Here is a 24,054-nt window from a genome sequence, read left to right on the forward strand (position 1 = left end):
TACAATTCGCTCTTTCACACCAAATTTCTATCTTGTCGCAATTTCAAACCTCTCAAAATGATAGGTCAAAGAACGAAAAGCAGGAAAAATTAACAAATAATGGGGGGTAAATAATAAAGCAAAGGTAATCATGGATTTTTAATAGATTAATCTCATAAAAATATTGAAAAAAACATTCCTTTTTTAATTTCTCTTTCAAATTTTGATAAAATTGCACTGAATAGTTAAATAAGGGCAATATTAATATTTGAATAAACTTATGTAATTATAAACATGTTTGTATAAACCTGCCCATCTTCTCATTTTTCATTAAAGACCTTGCGTCAAGACAGCTAGAAATCCATACACTCTCAAATCAAGTGTGCCTGAAATAATTATATTCTTCACGTAAACAAGCGATGAAAATGTGGACACTTTTTAGTTAGTATGGAGTTCCACTGCTGTGCCTGATTTCTACTCACTGGTTGACAGTAGATATTTGTTTTTATTTTGAATGGATTTGAAGAATGTTGACATGCTGACTACAGCGTAAAGTTTCTTATTTCATATGCAAAGCGATCATCTGTGATCTACAACATAATACAAACAGAATAAAAATGCTACCACTGTGTCGATTGTGCTTGCATGTATCGACAGACGCTCACGAATTGTTTGAAGCACGTATTGGCGAAAGGCTGTTGATTGAATTGATATTGACTACTTTCGGTATCCAGGTAAGGCATTGTAATTTAAACACGAACTATGGAATGCTAATTTCCTTAACTCTACAGCTCGATGAATGTGACAGTCTACCGAATAATGTTTGCGGTCACTGTTTGAAAAGTGTGGAACATCTTAACAGTTTCCATGAAGCGATAATCAATAGTCAGGCACAATTAAATCTTTGGAAGGAAAGTGGCACATTAGATGTCATCTTACTCGGTGGACATTCTATGGAGGCATCTCCAGATTGCAGTGATTATGTTTTGGCGCAGGTAACAGTTGTTCGATACTCTACATATCTTCAAACATCTAGAAATTTCTAGTTCTAACAGCCAACAGAGCCAGGTTTAGTTGCAGAACAGTGTTGTTGCATGGAAGTTAAATGAGAAAATACGCAGCATACAGTTGTCCATGTGAGAAGCAATTGTCATATAAATCTAAACCAGAAAAATTGACCTCGAGCTTCATTGATAGTTAATGAAAACGCCAATCCAAGTGAGCATTGCAGTCTTTTGAATTGAAATGGTGTATCGGTCAAGATCGTTGAAAATCGGTGAATGAGAACATCTTCACCTTTGAAAGTCCCCGTTCAAACTGTTGATTCATCAATTTCTTAACTACGAGAGTAAGGATTGTTTTCTCAACTCCTCCTGGTGCATCTAAAGGTGCTCACACACTGTTTGACCGAAAACACTTTTTGACGTAGGACTACGTCTTTTATGTAAGTTCAAAGTTTCAAAAACGAGAGAGTGATGCTAGAGTGCAAGGTTTTGAACGTTAATACCTCTTTACCGGTATAATAATCACAATAATGATTGTCACTTATTGGTCCACAAAATCGTTTCAATAGTTTCAAAATTGCTTTGAAAACAGCTCGCAAAAAACTTCTACGGCTCGTATATTATTAACCCGTCCATATTCCCCTCACTACATGTCCATTATACTCGCATCGATAAAAATGTTCTGCTTTTCGGCTTGTTTTAATTTCAGTAAAAAACATGGAAAAACACATTTTTATAAAAAATTTGGCCAATTGGCCAAGTTTTGGAAAACATGAGTTTCCGAAGGTACAATTGAAATTCTTCTTAACATGTCCGTCTTACCCCCATTTCCCCTATATAAAAATTATACCTCACGACTCCACTCGTTAATCGGATAGAAAACACAGGTAGGTAAGCACAGAAATAGGCAGTTGGTCGTCTCCGATTCGGCAAGCGCCATTGATGCCATCGGTGCGACCAGGTCCAAACATCCATGGGTACAGGCCATCAGGAAGAACATATTGCCTGACACTGTGCTCATGTGGGTCCCCGGACACAACGGCATCGCAGGGAATGAAGCGGCCGACCAGTTTGCCGGAATCGGTCACACCAGACCGTTCTTCACTCGGGATGTGCCGCTTGACGATGTGAAGTTGTGGATCACCAACTCTTTCCGCACCTTTTGGACCGAAAGGTGGTTTGCAGAGAGGGGGCAGTTCCTCAGAAAAGTCAAGGGCACGATTGTCAGGTTTGACGATGTTAAAGGAATGAGAGAACAACGAATCCTGTCCAGATTGAGGACCGGTCACTGCTCGGTCTCACACGGATTCAATAGAGGACCCTTCCATCTACTCTGCGACCTCTGCCAAATCCACAACTCCGTCGAGCACTTCTTGTGTGGTTGCCCGAAATTCGATGATCTGCGAAACCTGCATGGAATCAGCGGGAGTGTAAGGCATCTTGAAGGACGATCCAGCAAGAGTAGCAGCGCTTGTCTGCTACCTAAAAGATGCCGAACTATTTTTTAAGATCTAGCGTCTGAACAATGGATCAGTCATGAAGATCCTTGTTCCTTCCCCTCCACGATGAAGGGGAATAAGAACACGCCGGCATCTTCAACGGCACGGCTTCCTCTCCACTGGCCTGGAGCCATGGTCCGAGGACATCCATGCCATCTGGTCCAACAAGCAAACAGCAAGTTCTTTGTTAAGTCATGTCTCGCAAAAGGATTTATATGTGTTTAATTTTTACGTCCAATTTTTATGTGATAATTTTATGTGCAATCTGTTCCCAACGAAACCTTGCGGCAATGCCGTCGATAAAGAGGCGAACCAGCCCAGGAGGCTGAAAACCTCTCAAATAAAGAATAAAAAAAAAAAGAAATAGGCAGAACAAATGTATGGGAAATTTGACATGCTTCCAATTTTTCTTAATTTAAATTTTATATACAATTTATGAATCAAGATTGTGTAATGTTTAACATATCAAACAATTCTCAGAAAGTTTCCTATTCGATTGGTATGCAAATCATCAACGTTAAAACGTTAAAACTATTTCATAAAAACGTGATATGTTTTCAGATTTGGCTCCCTTACTAAGGGCCGTAGTTTTGACGTAGGACTAGTTGATTCAGGTGAAAAACAGGAGGCTAAAATAGTCAAAACTGTAGAAAATCTGCGTCGGTGGACATTGAAAAAAAAGGAAGACTAGTCTAGGAGAATTATAACAGTATTATTTTAATTTCTCAATTGCCAGAGATTCAAAGTTGCATTAGTAAAAAACTTCTTGTCATAGATTACAAGAATTATAGTTAATAAGATAACAAAGTTGAAACATATAATTCGTAACAGTTCCAAATCGTCGTGTATTTTCGGAAAGGGAAAGAAATTTCTAAAATTCAAAGAATTCTATGCTATCTCACGTCACTCGCCGCGTGGAATAAGGAGGAATATTTGAACAACAGCGAAGTAACAACATAAACGCTATATTAATTGTAAAATAGAACTTTAATTTGGAATGTGATAAATTTCATGATAAAATTTCCAAAAATCATATTTTTTCGCAAAGTCTGCTGCATGCTGAAGACAGCATCTAAATTTTTCTTCTTTGTAGCAGGTGCATCTAAGAATGTTTGATTGATTGGTTTTATTCTCGGTTTTATTTACTCACTAAAATTCTTCAAAATTCTTCTTGTTTAGTTTTTTTGGTTTGCGTGTCCCGTTTTTATTCCTGAACTATTTGGTCAGCCTAAGATTGGGTCTATCGCCATTCTTGAAATGCTACAAAGACCCTCATTATCTGTTTTGTTGTCTGCTGCTTTATACCACTCTGAATATACCGAATACCACAAGCATATGATGTATCTCATATAAATTTTTTTTAATATTTTTAACCGCATATGTTCTATTTTTTACAGGATATGGAAATCACCAGTGAATGCACAGCAAGAGAAACAGAGCGACAACAAGCATCAAGCGAGTTTAATGATGAGAATGAAGCAGCAGAACATGCGTCGGTTGAAAAATCAGCGATCAACGAAGACACGCAATCTGTTGGTGGCATGCAGGACGAAGGGAGTGACGCCAAAGACAATGAACATCAATCTCAATCAGCAGATCAGGATCGCACTAATGATACCGAGGTCCATGAGCAAAAAGCAAAATCATACGTTTCTTCATCTATCCCAAACAAATGTTACATCTGCAATGTTGTATCCGAGAGCAGGAGTCTTTTCGAAGTTCATCTGATGAGCCACATTGGCATGTTGCCATATCAGTGTTCGCCATGCAGTACAGCTTCCCACCCGATAGTATTGAGAACCGTTAAGTTGCTCAATAGGCATATTGAATCCCACGAGTTTCACATCAAGTGTTCCCATTGTCCTCATCGGTTTCGAAACAAAGAAACGTATAATTATCACATGAGATATAAGCATGCCAAGATTAAGAGAGGCGGAAAGTGTAAACTTTGCGGGAAAGAATTTCCAGATTTACGTAAATACAGGTATCACATGCGAGCCCATAGAGACCTAACAGCAGAACGATTCAAATGTACGAAGTGTCAAATTGCATTTCCGAGGCTCCAAAATTTGCAAAAACACGAAATGACCCACACACAAGCAGCGTATGTGTGTCCTTTCTGCAGGCAGAGTTTTAGTAGTGAATCCAGTTTCGATAAACACAAAATGACTCACATGCGACGGCTAAGTAATGGGGAATATGCCTATTATTGTTCGAAATGTAAAATTTACTTCCCCAAAGAGGAGGATTTGCTCAAACATGGGCCACATGAACTCGATCCGAAATATGTCGATAAAACGAATTATCTGTCCAAAACGTTGGAACGCTCCAGCATTTATCCCCGGAGTTGTGAAGAGAATGAGTGTGCGTTCATTGCTGATACAATAAATGAAATGGAGTCTCACCACAAGTACCAACATAGCCATAGAAGCAACGAGCGAAAAGCTTTACGGAACTGTACTATTTGTCAAGCAACTTTTGTCTACACATCAGAGCTCTATGCACACATAGATCAGGAGCACTCCACCTTTAAACCACCTACGATTCCCGACGAAGATTCGATAACGTTAGCGATATCGGGGTTATCAACAGATATGAGTGGCCTCGTTAGCTATGGTACATCGAATGAATCAGATGAAGGGCAGAAAGCCAAACCCATACGTATACTCAAGAAGTTCGTTTTGCCGAAAAGCCTTCAAAATGCCAAAAGCTATCCGCTAAGTTGCCTTGAAAAGGATTGCAACTTTGTAGCAAAATCATACAAGAGAATGATTCCCCACTATCAACGCCACTTCAAGATGCACAAGTGTCAACAGTGTGAACAAAGGTTCCCAACCGCGTCTTACCTTAAGCTTCACATAAAATTGAAGCATATGGACCCGGGAAAGAATACTTGTAATACTTGTGGAAAAAATTTCCCAGACAAATATAGTTTGAAAGAGCACATGCCCGTACATCAGATTGTTCGACAAAGGTACAAATGCGAATTCTGTGACAAAACATTCAAGAGTTCACCCTCTCGGTGGTGGCACACAAAAACATACCATAAACGTGAACAGAATTCAAAGGTCGAAGCTCTCTCGGCAGTCGATTCGACCATGAAAAATGATGTGAACAGTGAAATCGCCACCGAAGCACTTGATATTGAGGAAGGATTGCTTGTCGAACCATCAGAGAGTGCGTGGAAAGCTCTTCATGCAGATGAAGATGGGGACAAAACAGCGGGAGCTGAAGAAAAAATGTTAGCCTCGAGAGATACTCCGAGTTATGAACTGGATCACTTGGATCAAGAGAAACCCGAAAGCAACGCTTCGTTTGACACGATAATAGATGAGAAGCAAGCGAATTTGAGACAGCCGAATGATAATCCAAAATCGTCTGAGCCACAAGAAAAGAGTAATGAAGAATCCGATAGTAAAGCAAATCCATCGGCAGACAGTTATGAAGAAAGCGGTATTGTGAGCTTCGAGGCAAAAAATGAGCTAGATAGGCTATTTGAAGGCAAACCTGTCTGTGTTGCCAGGAATTTTATGCTTCCAAAAACTTTGAAAAATAAAAGAAGCTATCCGCGAAGCTGTCTGGAACCGGGCTGTGAATACGTGGCAAAAACACGAAGAAGTATGGCTGGTCACTATCGACGCCACTACAAGCCATACAAGTGCCAGCAATGTGAGCGAAGGTTCCCAACGGCCACTATGCTTAAGACGCATATAGCATCGGGACACATGAACTCAAAAAAGAACATATGCAATATTTGTGGAAAGCATTTCTCAGAGAAAAGTCTTTTATCGCAGCACATGTTCACACATCAAACAGTAAAATTGCCTCGTTGTCAATTTTGTGGCAAATCTTTTAACTATTTATCCGCCTGGAGGAGACACATAAATCTGTTCCATAACAAGAGACAGCAAAATATGGAGCGATCCGAAAACGATCCAAAAGAAAATAATTCATGTTATGAGGTTACCGCAGAATCCGTCACAGAGAAATCTCTAGATTCAGTGGATATAAAGATAGAGACACTCGATGAGGAATTGATGACCGATGAACATCCGGAGAACACAACAGAGGCTGCTCTGTCGGACGTTCGTGAAAACAACGTCGACAATCATGAAACCAGTCTTTCCGTTGCGGATGAATCAGTTTTTTCTGAGAACACAATCGAAAATGGCGAAGCAAATCTGCCCGTGGCGCTAAATACTTCGGAGCCCGAATCAGCCGCTCGAGGGATAACAGTTGGGAGCAATGAAATCAGCGTTTCAGCGATACATGCAATTGAAGCGCTGTGCATCGTCTTGGAGTATAATTTTCCAGCGCACTTACGCGAAAGCCAAACGTATCCACGACCATGTGAGGAATCTGACTGTGACTATGTAGCCAAGAATGCCAAACTGATGCGAATGCATCATCAGAAACATTATAAAGCCTTTCAGTGTCGCAAGTGCGACAGATTGCAATCGACGATAGGCTCGCTCAGGAATCACATAGAAAGGGTGCATTTGAAAACGCGAAAATTCGATCACTGCCAATTTTGTGGCCAATCATTCAACTCCGTGTCCGGTTGGAGACAACACGTGAAGAAGTTTCATGAGCAAGAGTTGGAGAATTTGAAAATTGCTGTACTGTTGGAAGACACCAAAGAACATTTGGTCCATAGCGGTGATGACTCCGTGGACACAATATTGGAGGCCCTCGATACTCAGGACACCCTGGATAAAATTGAAACGATGTCCGTCTTCCTTGAATACAATTTCCCAATGAGCCTACAACAAATCGAAACGTATCCACGATCATGTGAAGAGCCTGGCTGTACGCATGCGGCCAAGAATATTAGACTAATGAAGATCCACTACCAGTATCACTACAAACCGTTTCAATGCCGTGAATGCAGCAAACGGTTCTCGATCAAAAAGCTACTTAGGGACCACATCGAGGTACATCATTTGGACACACGGATATATGATTGTGCTATTTGTCACAAAATTTTCAAACGAAAACATAATCTACAAGGACATTTATTCAAGCACCAAGATTTCGAAACGCGGAAATGTGTGCTTTGCGATGCCTCGTTCTCGGACGCGGAACTGTTGAAAAGCCACATAATTGAGGTACACGTGGGCTCCACTTACGATACACCCGCAGTTACGGCTACAACAACGGAGAAAGACACTGTAAAAGTCGAGATGAATGTTTGAATGCAGATAAAATATTATCTAGGGCCAAAACTCGGTACCGGAAATGATAACAGCTGCTCGCAAGCCTTCGGGGAAGCTCGTTGTGGATGCCGAACAGGCACAGCACATACATGTTACGATAGGATGTTTGTGGAAAACACATGGAAATGTCTCGAAGGATTGGGTAAAACATTTTATAAGTTATCGTTCATGAGTAAACAGAGTTTTTAATTTATACAATATCGATAAATTAATATTAGCTAAAAACCCAGTGCTTTAGAGAAACTCCGCAATTGATCATCATTTCTGTTACCTTTATGAAAGCACAATTGAATCCTTTATTTGAGAAACCCCACAAGTCCATTTGATGCTCTTGTGAGAAAACGACAAGGAACTGTTTTTCTCCAATTGTTGGCCTGGTCCTTCTTTTTATTGGTAACGGAATCTGTTATTGCACCCATAACCAAGGGTCCTATTCTAGATGACGAGGCGAACAATTCGTCTTCGAAAATTTTAAGTTTGATAATGCATACAGGTTATGAATACTGTGGATAATGGCGATGAAATCGATAGTATATTTAGTTAGCTGATATCATTGATTATGTAGAGGTAGATACGAGAAGGATTTGCAATATGTTCAACGCAGCACATGCCAATCATCGTTTACCTAGGAGAAAAAAAAATAAGGTTACAACCCTTATTCCACGCCATTCTTCATAATAATACTTTTCTGCGTGGAAAGAATACTTGAATCCGGGAAGTTTGAATACAAATTCGGATTTTCCTAACAAATTTAAACGAATTTCATACAAAAAAAAAACTTCACTATACTAGCCGCGCCATTTGCCTGCATGTCTACATGGTGTACTGTGGCATGTAAGTGCAGCCTATTGGGCGATGGACCCAAGTTTTTTCGTCCGAGTCGATGAGGTTTACCTTCGTCTCATCCGACTACAGTATATTTCGCCACTGCTTTTCCTTTTCCTTACCTTCTGGGGACTTTCACCGCTTAGCCCCTGCTCCATCAGCCGCCACTGAACCATCCGGGTACTCACGGACAAGGTCAGTTTGACCCGAATCTTTTTGGAGGCTCGCTTTATGGCAGTGTCTTCCTTGGCGATGAAATCGATATCATACTAACCGACGTCATTCTCCTTCGGCTTCCAGTTAATTCGATTTTTTTGAGGTGTGGAAGGCTTTGAACAAGAAAGTTTTGGATCGTCCCAAGTACTCTGCGATTTCGCATTGGCTGCTGACTGCCTTGGACATTTTGCGGATGACCATTCGCTGTGTTTCCGTGCAATTATGCACACGGCCCATTTTTCGTTGGCTGCAACTAGAATTCGAGAATTAAAACCTTACATACTTCTTTTTTACATGATAAATATTTACCAGAATCCGAAAAACACAAAATAACACCGAGAAACAATAGATTGTTTTCAAAAATCAGTCGAAACAACACTCGAAACAGCCGAAACGAAGCACTGGTCTTAAATTTTGTTGCGTCATTTTAGTTGTTAAGTATGCTTAAAACGCATTTTTTAACGATTTTATTTAACAATTTTTAACGAATGATTTTTTTAACAAAATACATATGTTATGATTTTCTTCGAACAATGCAAATAGTAGATAGATTACTATAAATGGATTGAAGCACTGATTTTTTTTTGACGTAGGACTACTTCTAACATTAAGGATGCCAAATCAGAAAACAGGTCACGTTCTTATGAAATAATAACATAATATATATTTTATGCTTGAAGCTGCCACTATGCCGTCAAGCAAACCGATCCTGATAGTTACCAACTCGGTCAGCGTCATCGATGCTGTTGGCGCGGCTATCACTAGGCACCCATCGATACTAGCTATCAGGAGGTATCTGCTGCCGGATACAGTCCTTATGTGGGTCCCCGGACATAATGGAATAGCCGGCAATGAAGCAGCCGACCGTTTTGCCGGAATCGGTCACCTTGGACAACTTTTAACGCGCAAAGTACCGCTAGACGACATCAGACTATGGATCGCCAACACCTTCAAAAAGTTTTTGGGCGGAAAAATGGTCCGTTGAAGCGACGCTGTTCCTCCGGAGAATCAAAGGATCCATCACCAGATTCGAAGACGTCAAAACGATGAGAGAGCAACGAATCTTATTCAGGTTAAGAACCGGCCACTGCACCATGTCTCATAACTTCAACAGAGGACCTTTTTATCCCATTTGTGACTTGTGCGAGGTTCGCAATTCAGTCGAACACATCGTCTGTATTTGCCCAAAGTACGAGAACCTCCGGAACTTACACGGGATCAGCGGGAGCATTCGTGATGTGCTTGGCGACGACCCTTCACGAACTGCTGCACTGCTCCGTTTTTTGAAAGATGCCGATCTGTTTTTTAAAATTTAAACAAAAAACATGTGATCAAATCGAAGATCCTTGTTCCTTCCCCTGCAGGATAAGGGGAACAAGAACAGTCGGCATCTTCGAGTGGCCGATTCCCTACCTGTGGCCTGGGGCCATGGTAAACGGACATCCTCGTCAAACGACAAGGGGAAAAATAGCTCAAAAAGCATGCTCGCGGCATGGTTTCGGCCGTTTTTGCTGAGACGAACCCCATGAGGCTGAAAGTCTCAAAAAATATATTTTATGAAATGATAACATAACATAATAACTATTTTTGCTGCGAACGGATTTTAAGGAGTTACATATTATAATCCCATAGTTTGTATAAGGTTTAAATTGAAGAAAATTAAAAGCAATCCTATTTCCCCATACATTCGTTCTGTCCACTTGTGTGCTTTCCCGAACAGAGCTGTCAATAACGGGCAACTTATGCAGCCGTTATAGAAACTTTCCGCCCAACTATTTCATATGATCTTATGACTTTTATAGTAACGGGCTATGCATATACGTTCATAGTTCAAAACTATAAAAATTGAACGATCCCATAATGGTTGAGTTTTCATGATATTACGCATATGGTTTTTTCATCAAATATAAATTTCCATCTCAAAAACAGTTAGTTTTAGGATAATGTCTGTATGGATTTTCATGCAGAATTACGTGTAAAATCAATTTTTTGTATCTTTTTTCTCGAAAAGTTAAAATTTTTATAAGTATTGGAATTTCGTCAATTTTTAGGAATTAATATTTTCATTTGCGTAAGATGATCCATCCAAGCACCAATAGTCGTCAAACTTTAATCAATTGACCAAGTATTCTATTTTTTTTTCATTTCGCAAAGAATGAAGTTGCGAGACATTTGAATTAATAGATTGAAGTAACTTTTAGAAATGATTTTTTCGTTTTTAATGATTTTTATTTATTTTCTCCCAAAAATGCGTGAGAAACTTGATTTTTCTATTAACAAATTTAAAGCTCGAAAACCATTCTACAATCCCTTCCTTGACACCACAATGTTTTTCCTATTGTTATCTTCCACTATTTGAAATGTTTCACAACAGATTTTGACGTAGGACTACGTCTAACCGGAAGATATAGGGGGTGAAATGGAAATCTAGGCACTGAACAAGTAGGAAAAAATGCAAGATTTGGAACGCTTATAACTCGAGCATTTCTCAATAGATCGCAAAGGTTTTTGCATCAATTGATAGGAAATATATCTACGCATCTATCATAACGAATAACATTTCATTTTTCTTGAGATAAATAATTGAATAATTGTGAAATATCAAGCATTGTCAAAATGCACTATGTGCCCATTTTTGATTGGTCCATTTTGTGCTCCTCAAATCGTACCGACCAAAACGGGCAACCAGAGCAGCAGCGAAATAGAATGAAGCACGATTGGAAAGGAAAAAGAAAAAAATGAACGAAACATTGGTCGCAGTCTCACACATGCGTAATTCTCGAGCCAGCCAGTCAGCTTAAAAATCCCCGCTCCGCTGCCGTAAGGATCATTCTCATAGAAACCGTACACCACATCGGTTCGCATCACAACACATCAACAAACCAACCCAAGCAGCAAGCTCGCGACGATAAGAAAACCCACATTAGGAACAGAACACATTCGGTTCGGTGGACATCAAGACAACAGGCAGTTGCAGCGAGTGGCGAGTGGCAAACGCAATCGCAAAACGGCAGCAGGTAGCAGAAGAAAAACGTTTGTTCTTTATTCAAACTGCTTTGGTGGCAAATCCAGAACAAGGCGGCATCGAGGGCGTTCGAAATGGTTTTTTTCAAAACCACGAGTACTAAGTTTTCTAAATTGGAACCATTCCATAAAACAAGGCGCTATTCAGGGCCATTACACCTTCCAAAAAAGAGTTTAGGAAATACAGTTCAATGCTTTCTAAATAAACATTACATTATCCAAAATTATCCAAAATAATAATTAAACACAAATTGATTTTTTCATCATTTGTTTGCCAGGATCTGATGAGTATGTGAATTTGGCAGTTGTTCTGAGCTTATTGATAGTTGGGGACTTTTCTGATTATTCAATTTTCACCAATTCTTAAATTGTTTCCAGATTTAAAGTACAGTAATTTACAATTAGTTCGACATTTAGCTAATTGGACGGACATGTAATGCGACTTATTTAGTTGGACATTTTTGTAAACATAGAGATCCAAATTATGACCCCACATTGAAAGTCGACACTGTACCACTGTCATCGCAAATGTTCAATTACAGGTTAAAATCGCCTCCAATGCGACACTAAGTGGCGCTTCGGCACGTCGCATTGAATGTAATTTACTGTACAACATGTCACAAAGCTGGATGGGAAGAAATTTTCCAACTGTGAAAGCTGTGGCGAGTGGCGAACGCAATCGCTAAACAGAAAGGTTTAGCCGAACAAGATGGGAATATCGAGTGACAACAAAACAATAAACTCTATGGATTGAAGATAATTTTGTGATCCTGAAAAGGACCCTTTTTAGCCTGCATGTGAATCCAACGAGCGAACAAATCGTAATGAATGTATTTTTTTGCCATCGCTCCCTTTTAACGCTCATTCGTTCGTCTCGTTGGACTCGCCCCTCTGGCTGAGTCTGCCGATTTGTCTCTATCCTGTGAGTGTGTACCGCTAGAGTATAAAACACGCGGACCCCAAAAAAATATCTTATTTTCTTTCAAACCGTAAACCCGTGTGGTTGTACGGCATCGGCATCGTGGACGTAACAAAGGAGGACAAGTTAAGGGAAAGGCAAAGTCCCACTCGAATCGTGCAGGTGTCTAGTTCCCCGTAGGTGTATCTGCCAATTGCTCAGCAAGGGTAGCTAGGCCGACCGCGTTAGTACCAGTGCACCAGTCCACCTAGCCGGCGTTATATAGTTTCGGCCGCCGAAGTGATGGAGTTGGCTGGTGAAGCTGCTCGCGACGATAAGAAAAACCGCATCCAGAACAGAACACATCAAGACAACAACAGTCAGTTGCAGCGAGTGGTCTTCTTTGAACCTCCATGTTGAGTGGCTATAAGACTAAACTGAAGTGATGCTGCTTTAAAGTCTACGCTTACTATATGCATTTAAAAATTGCAACTTGTTCATTTATATGCAAAAACTCATAATTTCAAATTTAATTTACTCAAATACAAAAAATAACACTCTTTTGAAAGTTTCACCTTATGTAGAGTCAAATGTGCTCTTTAAAATGACATTAATAATTTTTTATTATGTTTGCCCCAAAAAGAACGACAAGCAAAAGAAAAGGTCGTGTTTTCGGGGAAAAAACATCAATAACTTTGAGTAGAATTAAGATACATACAAGTTATGCACCGTAAAATGCGTGGATTGGAAAGCTCTAAAGATCATTCAAAGACAGTTTTGATGTAGAATTTTACATATAAAAGTTAGAGCAAAAAAACCTTTTTTTTCATGGTAACCCTAACTTAACCTAGAGAAAAAGCGTTATATCGGTTATTTGAAGAGATAGAAAGAAATATTGTTCCACAAAGTTACTTAAAATAACCAGAGCTACAATATTGTCGAACTATGTTTACCTCTATCTATAAAGATAAGAAAGTTAGATTTTTTTATTTCATCGACAATTTTGGTCACCCTATTTTTGATAACATAAAAATGAGCGCTCTATTATGTGTAACAACTTTGTCGAAGACAGTTTTTGTCTAGAGAATCACTGTCGAGCTCTAGATGCTAATTTCCACTTAAATGCACCTCCTGGACCATAGTGCAGTGGTACCTCGATTATCCGCGAGCGGATGATCCGCGATGCGGTTTATCCGCGATGCGGTTTATCCGCGAAAGCGAATTCCATAGTAATGCTATGGACTTTCCTGGAAATTATCAGTGAGGTGTAGGATTTTGCATTTTTGTTTTGGTCATGATTTTCACATTATTTGACTTCTGGTGTACACAACTTTATAGATCGATAGTTTAATGATTTCTTTATTGATAAAACATAGTTATCATGCTGAAATATTGTGTTTGCATCTCTTTTTTAGTCATTTATTGCATTATTCGCGATTTTTGTGATCCGCGGTGACCTAGCCAGACTATTCCGTGGATGATCGGGGTTCTACTGTATTTTTCTCAGCTAGGTGGCATGAAAAATACAACCAAACTCAAAACAAAAGCCGGACACAAAGCCCAGACAAAAACCCAACGAACCATCCCTCTCCGTCAATTATTCTTTTCTACAAATCCTGTCGATCGCTTTCGTTAAACGTATGCTGACGGGTCGTTACGTTGCCGGTGTATGAGAATGTTTTCATAAGAATTGCATGGTAGAATAACTGACGTAACGTGACGTGACGAGACGTGAACGCGACGTAGATGTTGTATGTAAATCGCACTTAAAGGTGAATCGGAAATTCAGAGTAAAATAAATCGGCATTTGCTGTGATCGATCATATTCCGGAGTGGTCAAAGTACTGCACTCAAAAAAAATAGAGGAAAGCAATGCGACACCGTGAATAAGTGATAGTCGCTAGGGGCGAGGTCTGGGGAGTAAGGAGGATGCTCGAACACAGTGGAAGGTGGAAGCTAGCCATTGTAGTAGTATAGGAAAACCCACGTGTAAAAATGGGGTAATAGTGTTTGTGAGAGAAGAGCAAAGCACACGTAAATAGATCAATTCACTTATCAGACTGTGTGGCGCTACATTGACACGAGTCTTTGAATAAATTGGAAAAAAAATAACAATTCAATACTAAAGTAAAATGTATGAGTGATATGTTCCGATAAACAATTGAAAGAATAAATATATATAGAAGGTGCATTTGCATATGTAGTAAAATTCTGATTATACGCGAGCGTAACATGAGCAAATTATAACACATGCGAATTGGGGCCCTTTTGGTATTAACAAGTTCTTCCGCATAGTAACTCGATGTTGATAATTCCTTAATGTTTTCCTTCGTTGATCGTATTGTTTTCACATATTCACGTTGGAGAGCCTTAACCTTTCTCTTCGTTGGCCGAGGCATTTTGATTGAATGTAATACTTTTCCGTTTACTGTTTTTGAAGCATAGGCAGCCGTGGCAGTGTTCCGAGCTCTGCAATACAATTTTCTTACCCAATGTTAAAGTTGCTAAAACTTACATTATAGACCCATTAAACGTGGAAATAATAATTGTATTGATATCAACACAATTTTATTCTATTGATTTTAATGACATGAAACGCTATGACTCAGGAATAACATTTTATTGAGTGGTTTTTATAGCTGTTTCGATGATGTTGTCCGGCATCAGTGTTGAAAAAATAACGATGCTTTCACCAATACAAAAAAAACCATTGCCGAAAATTGAGAAATGAAAATTTAACTTTCAGAGCACTAGCTCGAGTTTTCCGATGTTTTTCACTATACAGTGCGACAGCAGATGAAAATTTAATATCTTGTGAGTAATCGATTAGAGTTTGGTTGATATTACTTGATGGAAAGTGTGGTAAAACGATCATTTTCTTCACACTGTTTCGCAAAATTATTGATTTTCGGGCAAGGGTTGAGGGAGGGAGTTGAAAGAAATGAGTGCCATTGTGGCTAGCTTCCACCTTCACCTTAAGGCTCTCAATATTGGGTGTGTAATGCGGGAGAATGGTCTGTAATTAAGCAGCATTCCACCGAAAAAGCTGCTTCCGACGACTGAGAATGCAAGTGCTCTCTGGATCTTCTACCACTTAAAAATGCAAAAAAAGTTACATTTATTTAAAAAAAACAACTCAAAATGGCTCAAAACATTTTTGTTTCAATTTGTCTCATGCATATACCATTCATACTGGATGCAAATGACGACAATACCATATTTTGTTTACCAACACAAATATACATGGACTATTTCTCTATACAGATATGTATCTCATTGCTGTAAACATATGTTCAGAATCAAAGTGTACCTTAGTACAGGTGTGCTAGATTTTAATAAATTATCACAAAATGACTCACTCAGATAAGTGTGCAGAAACACGATTTTTAATCCCATTTGTTTATTTATTCAGGCTCATTAGCATTTTAGCTGTAACATGTTTACGGTTTTATCGTATCTGTAAATTGTATATTACACAGTAGCCAGCTTCAGGCGTAAGAATATTCTATCTGTTCTTCCATTGTTCAGTTAGACCACCGGACATCGGAGACAGTTGATATGTTCATTGTTGTGTTTCTTTAGCACAACAGCCCGATATTTCTTGCAGAGCAGAGCAGTTGTATGGATGAATCGATCTCCATTCGACCGTGGGTCGATCTACATCGCTGATGATTGTGGACGTGGACGCAGTTATTCTGTACACACAAAGATGGCCAATTAAGGGCCCTGAGTTTTGAACTCACGATTGATCGATTAATAAGCGAACGCGCAACCAATCTGGCTACGAAGACCCCCAGAAGAAGAAACACGATGTTTTGTTTTAAATTTGTAATAATTTGAAGAGTTTCATTAATTCAAACTTATTCTTCCGTCTATGCTTCCTTACAAAATTGATCTCGGTAATGAAATGAACTAAAAAGCGATAAGATTTACCCGGTTTCAATTCAGAATGTGCGCAATTTTGCTCGTCGAAAAATTCTATTTCTATTTTATACGGAGATCATAATCACATGTTTATGCGATTTATCATATTTACAGGTTTTACAGCAGACTACGCTTAATCAGACCAGAAACTTCTAATCAAGGTGTCTTCAATGAGCAAATTCATGCGCTTTCTGAATTAAACACGGTAACAGTCACCACTGCTTTGTTCGTTCCATCATCGAGTTCAGTTTTTTTCTAGAAAACCCATGGAATAACGATTTCAAATAAATATTTTACTATATTCACAAAATTTTTACAAATTCCAAACAGGACATCGTAATTTTGCACACTATCTTATTCGTGTGGTTTTTGTATATGTCACAAAAATGTTTGCACACCTGTGATAAATGTCAAACATTTTGGTTCTGAAAATCTATCACCTTTTTGAACGGGTATTTTTATTTGGAGTGGCAATGAAGAATGTTGATCACAGCGAGAAATTTGATACTTCCTATGTAAAGTCATAATTTGTGATCTACTGTATCATACAAACAGAATCAAAATGCTTCCACTGTGCCGGTTGTGCTTAGAAGTATCGTCAGACGATCACGGATTGTTCATAACACGTATTGGCGAAACGCTGATAATTGAATTGATTTTGACCACTTTCGGTATCCAGGTAAGGCATTGTAATGAAAACACGAACTATGGAATACTAATTTCAATAACTAAATACAGCTCGATGAATGTGACAGTCTACCGAATAATGTTTGTGATCGCTGTATAAAAAGTTTGGAACATCTTAACAGTTTCCATGAAGCGATAATCAATAGCCAGACACAATTGAATCTTTGGAAGGAAAACGGCATATTGGATGCCTCCTCTACGGATGCACCTCGAAACCCCAGTGATTATAATTTAACCCAGGTAACAATTGTACGATATTCGACCCATTTTGAGTAATCTTCATCATTAATTTAATTTTTTTTTGTTTTTCCGCTGTCGATAATTTTTTTTTCACTGCCTTTGTGGCACAGCGATATGTAATACACAGTTGTCCTTGTGAGAAACCAATCGCATACAGTTTCCGGGATTGTTCTTAAGCTTTAGTGGTTGTAATTGCAAACGCCAATCGGATTGGGAATCGCAGTCTTAGAATAGTGTATCGGTCGGAATATTGGGAATTTGAGGAATGAGAAAATCTTCACCTTTGAAAGCCCTCTTTTAAGTTATTGCTCCATCTATTCTTCCGATTGCGAGTCGTGTGACGCTGCTAAATGTTGGCTGTTTTATATTTCGCAAAATAATAGATGGTACACTTATAGCGAATTCGTTTTTAAACTGAGTCAGTTCCAAACTAACTCTATAATGAAAAAACGTTTTCAGTTTCATGGCGGGTTTACATTAGGGAGATCTATAGCTATAGATGAATTTATTCACGCGAAAATAGACGTAAACGGGTGAGAATATATATGATACACTTCTTCGGGGTATATATAACCACTATGATTAGAATAAATTCAGGCATATGTAAACGCTGGTGAATTTCTCACTGGTGAGAAATCACTAGTTGGATGAAGTTCTACTTCAGGTAAACAAATTCACCGAAAATGTGTATATATTCATTATATAAGCTCGTGCTAGTGTAAACGGTTGATGCGATTTCTATAAATCTCATATTTCTTCACATGAATATATCACTAGTCTAAAACCACCATCACGAATGCGGCGGTTTGTTGGTGTGCGTTATATAGTCTGATTTGTTGATATTTGGGATGACAAATGTACAGTGTCGACGTCTGGTGGATATTAGTGATTAAGAGGTAAATTATTCTCTATCAGATCAGAAGGACCAAGTGCAGTGTTTTTTTTTCTTTATTTTTGAGACTTTTAGCCTCCTGGGCTGGTTCGACTCAGTAGTGCAGTGTAAGTTTTTTGCAATTTCGGAATAAAAACCTCTTATTTCATCACATAAATTTTCATTTATAGTTTTGATTTTGAAAATATGTTTATTCCACCTGAATATCCATCATTATTTTCGCCTTCCAATGAAAGCACACGAAGCTTAATGCCGTCTACGCGAATATACTCTTCAAAATCAGAATCCGAATTGGATTACGATTCCAATAATGACAAAAGCAAAAGCAGCAGGTTTTCTATTTTCATAGTCTTTATTTTTAGAATTTCCAAAACAATACTCGGAACTTGACAGTTCAGTATAGTTGTATTGGTGAACCCGAGTGCGAACCCGTGAAATATCTCAGTGCGAAACTAACAACTTTCGGGTTGAGCCTAGTGCGAAACTGAGTGAATAAAAAATCGTTCGACAGCAATTAGTTTGGGACTGGGGTTTTTTTTTTTATCCAGTTCATTTATTTGTAAGGCTCAATCGCATAAGCTTTGCGGAGCCGCTAATTCAAGGTTTGTTTATACAAAGTTTCAACTAATATCTATGTTTAGTAGGATTCGACCGAATACTCGCGGTTTACTCGAGGTTAAAAGGGCAACATTTTTGTGGGACGGGTCAGGTTGGGGATATGGATATGAGGTATCGTTGTCTCAACCGAGGGTTGCCGCACGCACTGTAGCATTGTGCATAATGACCAGGGATAGCATCTGGTGTTCGACTAGCTGTCGAGGGTGGGCGACGGTGAGATGGGGGGACAAGACAAACAAACTAATAACGAAAAAGAAAAACACAAAAGCATTAAATACTTATACTAGACCGTTTCACAAACATATAGATCAACTGCATATAGCAGATGTCGCGAGTTCCCAACACGTCTTTAACAGGAACATAGGGTTGTCTTCCTTGGACCTCAAGGGCATTCAAAAGGTACTCTCTGGCTGCGTAATTATCCGTACATTGCCAAACTGCGTGATCGATGTCATCGTAACCGTTTCCACATCGACAGACATTGCTTTGAACAAGATTTATTCTGTGGAGATGCACATCTAGCGAGTAGTGGTTGGACATAAGTCTACTCATTACACGAATGAAGTCACGACTTAAGTCCAAACCTTTGAACCACGGTCTCGAAGAAACCTTTGGAATAATTGAATATAACCACCGCCCAAGAATTCCAGTGTCCCAATCGGTTTGCCAACTCAAGAGGGAACTCTGAAGCAGTAATTGGAAAAATTCATCGTATGAAATCTGTCTATCAAACAATTCGCCTTCCTGGGCACCCACCTTTGCGAGAGTGTCCGCCTTCTCATTGCCAGGAATTGAGCAATGAGAGGGGACCCAAACAAAGGTTAACTTATAAGATCTTTCGATCAGTGCACTCATCTGCTGTCTCACTTTTGTGAGGAAATAAGATGGGTGCCTACTAGTTTTCATCGACTGGAGAGCCTCAAGCGAACTGAGACTACTTAGAAAATGAAGTAATGGTCTGCAGGCTTGTTGGAGATCATCCCCAATGCGAAGTCGATTGCTGCCAGCTCAGCAACATAAACGGAACAAGGTTCCTGCAGTTTACGGAAAGCGCTTGAATTTTCATTGAAAACACCGAAGCCAGTGGATCCATTGAGGCGAGACCCATCAGTGAAGTATCTTTTCATGCAATTGACTTTTTGGTACTTTCGGTTAAAAATACGGGGAATGAAAGTTGGTCGAAGCTGATCTGAAATCCCAAGTATTGCTTGTTTCATCGACAGATCGTATTCAATTGAGGAACTGCTGATGGTGAAGTGAGCACGGTCTGGAGTAAACGATGGAAGACAAATACCTGATGAAATATAGTGATGATAAATTCTCATAAACCGAGATTGTATATTTAGATGAAGCATTTTATCAAAGTTTTCAATCACAAGTGTGTTCGTGATACCGCATTTCACCAGTATTCTGAGAGAAAGTTCCCATAATCGGTTCTGTAGAGGAGTTACTCCTGCCAGAACCTCGAGACTCATGTTATGCGTTGAGTGCATACAGCCGAGAGCTATACGCAGACAATGATATTGAATTCGTTCCAATTTTAGAAGGTGACTTTTAGCTGCTGAGAGAAAGCAGAAAGAGCCATACTCCAGAATAGATAGAATAGTTGTTTTATAAAGCGTTATGAGATCTCCCGGATGAGCTCCCCACCACGTGCCGCAAATCGAGCGGAGAAAGTTGACTCTTTTTTGACATTTTTGCTTCAAATACGTAATGTGGGTATTCCAAGTGCATTTTGAATCAAACCAGACACCAAGGTACTTGAAGGTCAATGATTGGGTAATGTTTCTCCCCAAAAGCTTAAGTTGCAATTGGGCTGGGGACCGCTTTCGAGTAAACACTACCAGTTCTGTTTTCTGCGGCGAGAATTCTATCCCTAAGTTCCTTGCCCAAGAAGACAAGTTATCTAGGGAATTTTGCAATGGTCTTTGCAAGTTTTCGGCATGGGGACCTCTGACGGAAACCACACCATCATCTGCAAGTTGTCTTAGCGTGCATTGTTCTGCCAAACAACTGTCAATATCTTTCACATAAAAATTATAAAGAAGGGGGCTGAGACATGAGCCTTGGGGTAGACCCATATAACTATTTCTGGAAGTTGTCAGTTGTCCAAGGGTGAAGTTCATTTGCTTTTCTGACAACAAATTGTACAAGAAGTTATTCAAAATTCCAGGAAGTCCACATCTGTTCAGATTGTCTGACAGCATTTCTATGGAAACTGAATCAAAAGCTCCCTTAATATCCAAGAATACTGAAGCCAGTTGCTCCTTGTGCGCAAAGGCCAGTTGAATATCTGTAGAAAGCAACGCTAGACAATCGTTTGTTCCTTTGCTCTTGCGAAACCCAAATTGTGTACTTGATAGCAAATTATTTGTCTCGATCCATTGATCGAGTCTTCGAAGGATCATTTTCTCCAGCAATTTTCTAATGCACGAGAGCATAGCAATCGGACGGTATGAGTTATGGTCAGACGCTGGTTTGCCAGGCTTTTGAATTGCTATCACTTTGACCTGTCTCCATTCGGGTGGCACAATATTGTTTTCTAGTAGAGTATTGAATAAGTCTAGCAAGCGTCTTTTCGCGATATCGGGAAGATTTTTTAGAAGAACGAATTTAATCATATCGCTTCCGGGTGAAGAGTTGTTCGATGAAAGAAGAGCCATAGAAAATTCCAGCATTGAGAATGGTCTGTCCAGAGGTCCACCGCTTAGAGACGTTTCTCGAAGAATATGTTGGGCTGGAACTGAGTCTGGACAGACCTTTTTAGCGAAATCGAATATCCATCGGTTGGAGTATTCTTCACTCTCGTTGGTAGATGAGCGGTTACGCATGTTGCGAGCTACCCTCCACAAGGTGCGTATTGAGGTTTCACGAGAAAGACCTTCGATGAAATTGCGCCAGTAACCGCGTTTTTTTGCTTTAACTAATTGTTTCAGCTGTATTTCAAGCTTTGAATATTCCTCGAAGTGTGTGGATGTTCCATGTCTGCGAAAAGCTTTGAAAGCATCAGATTTTTTCAAATACAATTTTGTGCATTCATCGTCCCAGCCAGGAGTGGCTGGTTTTCTTTTAAATGAAGCACTTGGAACTTTTCTTTTTTGTGCTTCCAGTGAGCTTTTATACAATAAATCGACGAAGAATCGATATTCTTCCAATGGTGGAAGTATATCTATTGATTCGACACCGATTGTTACCGCCGTTGCAAATTTTTGCCAGTCGATGTTCCTTGTTAGATCAAATGGAACTCGAGATGGTTCAGTGGATTGCGGGCTACACTTGATTGATATATTGATTGGCAAGTGATCGCTACCATGGGGATCATTGATGACCTTCCACTGACAATCTAATGATAGCGAGTTTGAGCACAAAGATAGATCGAGTCGGCTTTCCCGAGCCGGAGGTTTTGCAATTCGTGTCACTTCACCAGTGTTCAAGATAGTCAAGTTGAAATCGTCACATAAATCGTAAAAAATAGCCGCCCTAGCGTCATCATAAAGATCGCCCCACCCAGTACCATGGGAGTTCATGTCACCCAAAATTAGAACTGGGGTTGAGAGAATCGAAATTAGATTCCAAAGTTGACTACGGCTAATGGAAGTATTCGGGGGAACGTATACTGAAGCTATGCAAAGTTCTTTATTCTTTGCAGTTATTTGACAAGCGACGATTTCGACGTCTGATAGAGCTGGGAGAGGAATTTTATAGAAAGAGTAGCACGTTTTGATCCCTAAAAGTACTCCTCCATAGGAATCATCTCTATCCAGGCGAATAATATTAAAATCGTGGAAGTTGAGTTCTGTGTCAGAAGAAAGCCATGTTTCGGAAAGAGCGAATATATCACAATCATAATTTTGAAGTAAAAAATTGAACGAGTCTAGTTTAGGCACTAGACTACGGCAGTTCCATTGTAGCGCATTGATCATATCTTCTACTACGTTAGATGAATTATCCATCGAAAGATATGATTGATGCAAGGAGGGGCCATGAAGCAGTCAATTGCTTAAGATAAGACTTTAAAGATGGAAGCAAGGCAGAAATAAGGCTTCTGATGGGGTCTTGAATTTTGAACGTGTTTAGTATGAAGTCCACAATGTCCGAAAAAGCTATCAATCCTCCATTAGACGCGAATTTTCTACGAGAAGATCGAGGAGCAGCGTTTTTATTTCTCTCTTCTCTGGGTAATGACGTAAAATCCTTGCTGCAACCAGGAACTGGCTGAGAAGGAGCCTTCGGATTCGTTTTTTTTGCTACTATTACCCTTGGAATTAGACAATCTTCCGAGGGTCATTTTAGCTTTCTTACGGTGCACCATTGGTGAAGAGAGCTTTCTTTTTGATGATTCATCCTTTATTGAAGATTCTGGTGCAGCCGAAGTATGACCCTCATCAGAATCAGAATCCGATTCTTGAGATGACAAAACCGAAAATTGGTTTTCATTTTGAGCGGCTGATGCGGTCTTTAGCATTTCAGCATAAGTCCGCTTGGAGCGTCCAGCGATAGAACGCTTCACTTTATCGGAGTGCTGTTTGTACCTTGGGCACTCTTGTAGAGGGTGAGGATTCTCGCCACAGTGAATACATTTTTCCACTGTTTGAGTGCAAGAATCCTCACTATGTTTATCGCCACATTTGCCGCAACGAAATTTGTTGCCGCAGTGGCTAACCGAGTGTCCCAACTTTTTACATTTGGTACAATTATAAACCCGCGGTACAAACAGGCGCACTGGGAAAAAAACATTTTCTACTTTCACATAGTTTGGGAGAACAGAACCTGCGAAAGTAACTCGAAAAGAGTGCGAGGGCTTATAAACTTTTTTATTTTCTTCCAAAGATGCTGAATGCAGATTTCTAACATCCAGGATCTTTACAAGATCTCCAATCATCGAGTTTTTGAAGGAACCCGACGCTTGTTTTAGTTCATCGACACTCAGACTCGCGTCGGTTACTACGCCTTCTATCTCCACTTCTCGAGAAGGGATGTAGATGTGATACTCTCTGTTAAAAACTTCGTGGTCAACAATCTTGTTGGCCAC

General features: G+C 39.5%; 1 protein-coding gene across 1 annotated transcript in view; it reads left to right on the forward strand.

The window, feature by feature from the left end:
• The first annotated feature begins 449 nt into the window (after window positions 1–449).
• The window catches only part of LOC129773361 (uncharacterized), a 33,889-nt gene continuing 10,284 nt past the window's right edge, over window positions 450–24,054 (forward strand). Inside the window, exons 1-5 of the mRNA XM_055776959.1 lie at window positions 450–713; window positions 771–974; window positions 3,880–7,671; window positions 17,100–17,264; window positions 17,324–17,512. Coding sequence (XP_055632934.1) covers window positions 597–713; window positions 771–974; window positions 3,880–7,671; window positions 17,100–17,264; window positions 17,324–17,512 — 4,467 coding nt within the window. The 5' untranslated portion in view covers window positions 450–596. The remainder of the gene's footprint in view (window positions 714–770; window positions 975–3,879; window positions 7,672–17,099; window positions 17,265–17,323; window positions 17,513–24,054) is intronic.

Source organism: Toxorhynchites rutilus, chromosome 3 (genome assembly GCF_029784135.1).
Source record: "Toxorhynchites rutilus septentrionalis strain SRP chromosome 3, ASM2978413v1, whole genome shotgun sequence".
NCBI classification, from domain to species: domain Eukaryota; kingdom Metazoa; phylum Arthropoda; class Insecta; order Diptera; family Culicidae; genus Toxorhynchites; species Toxorhynchites rutilus.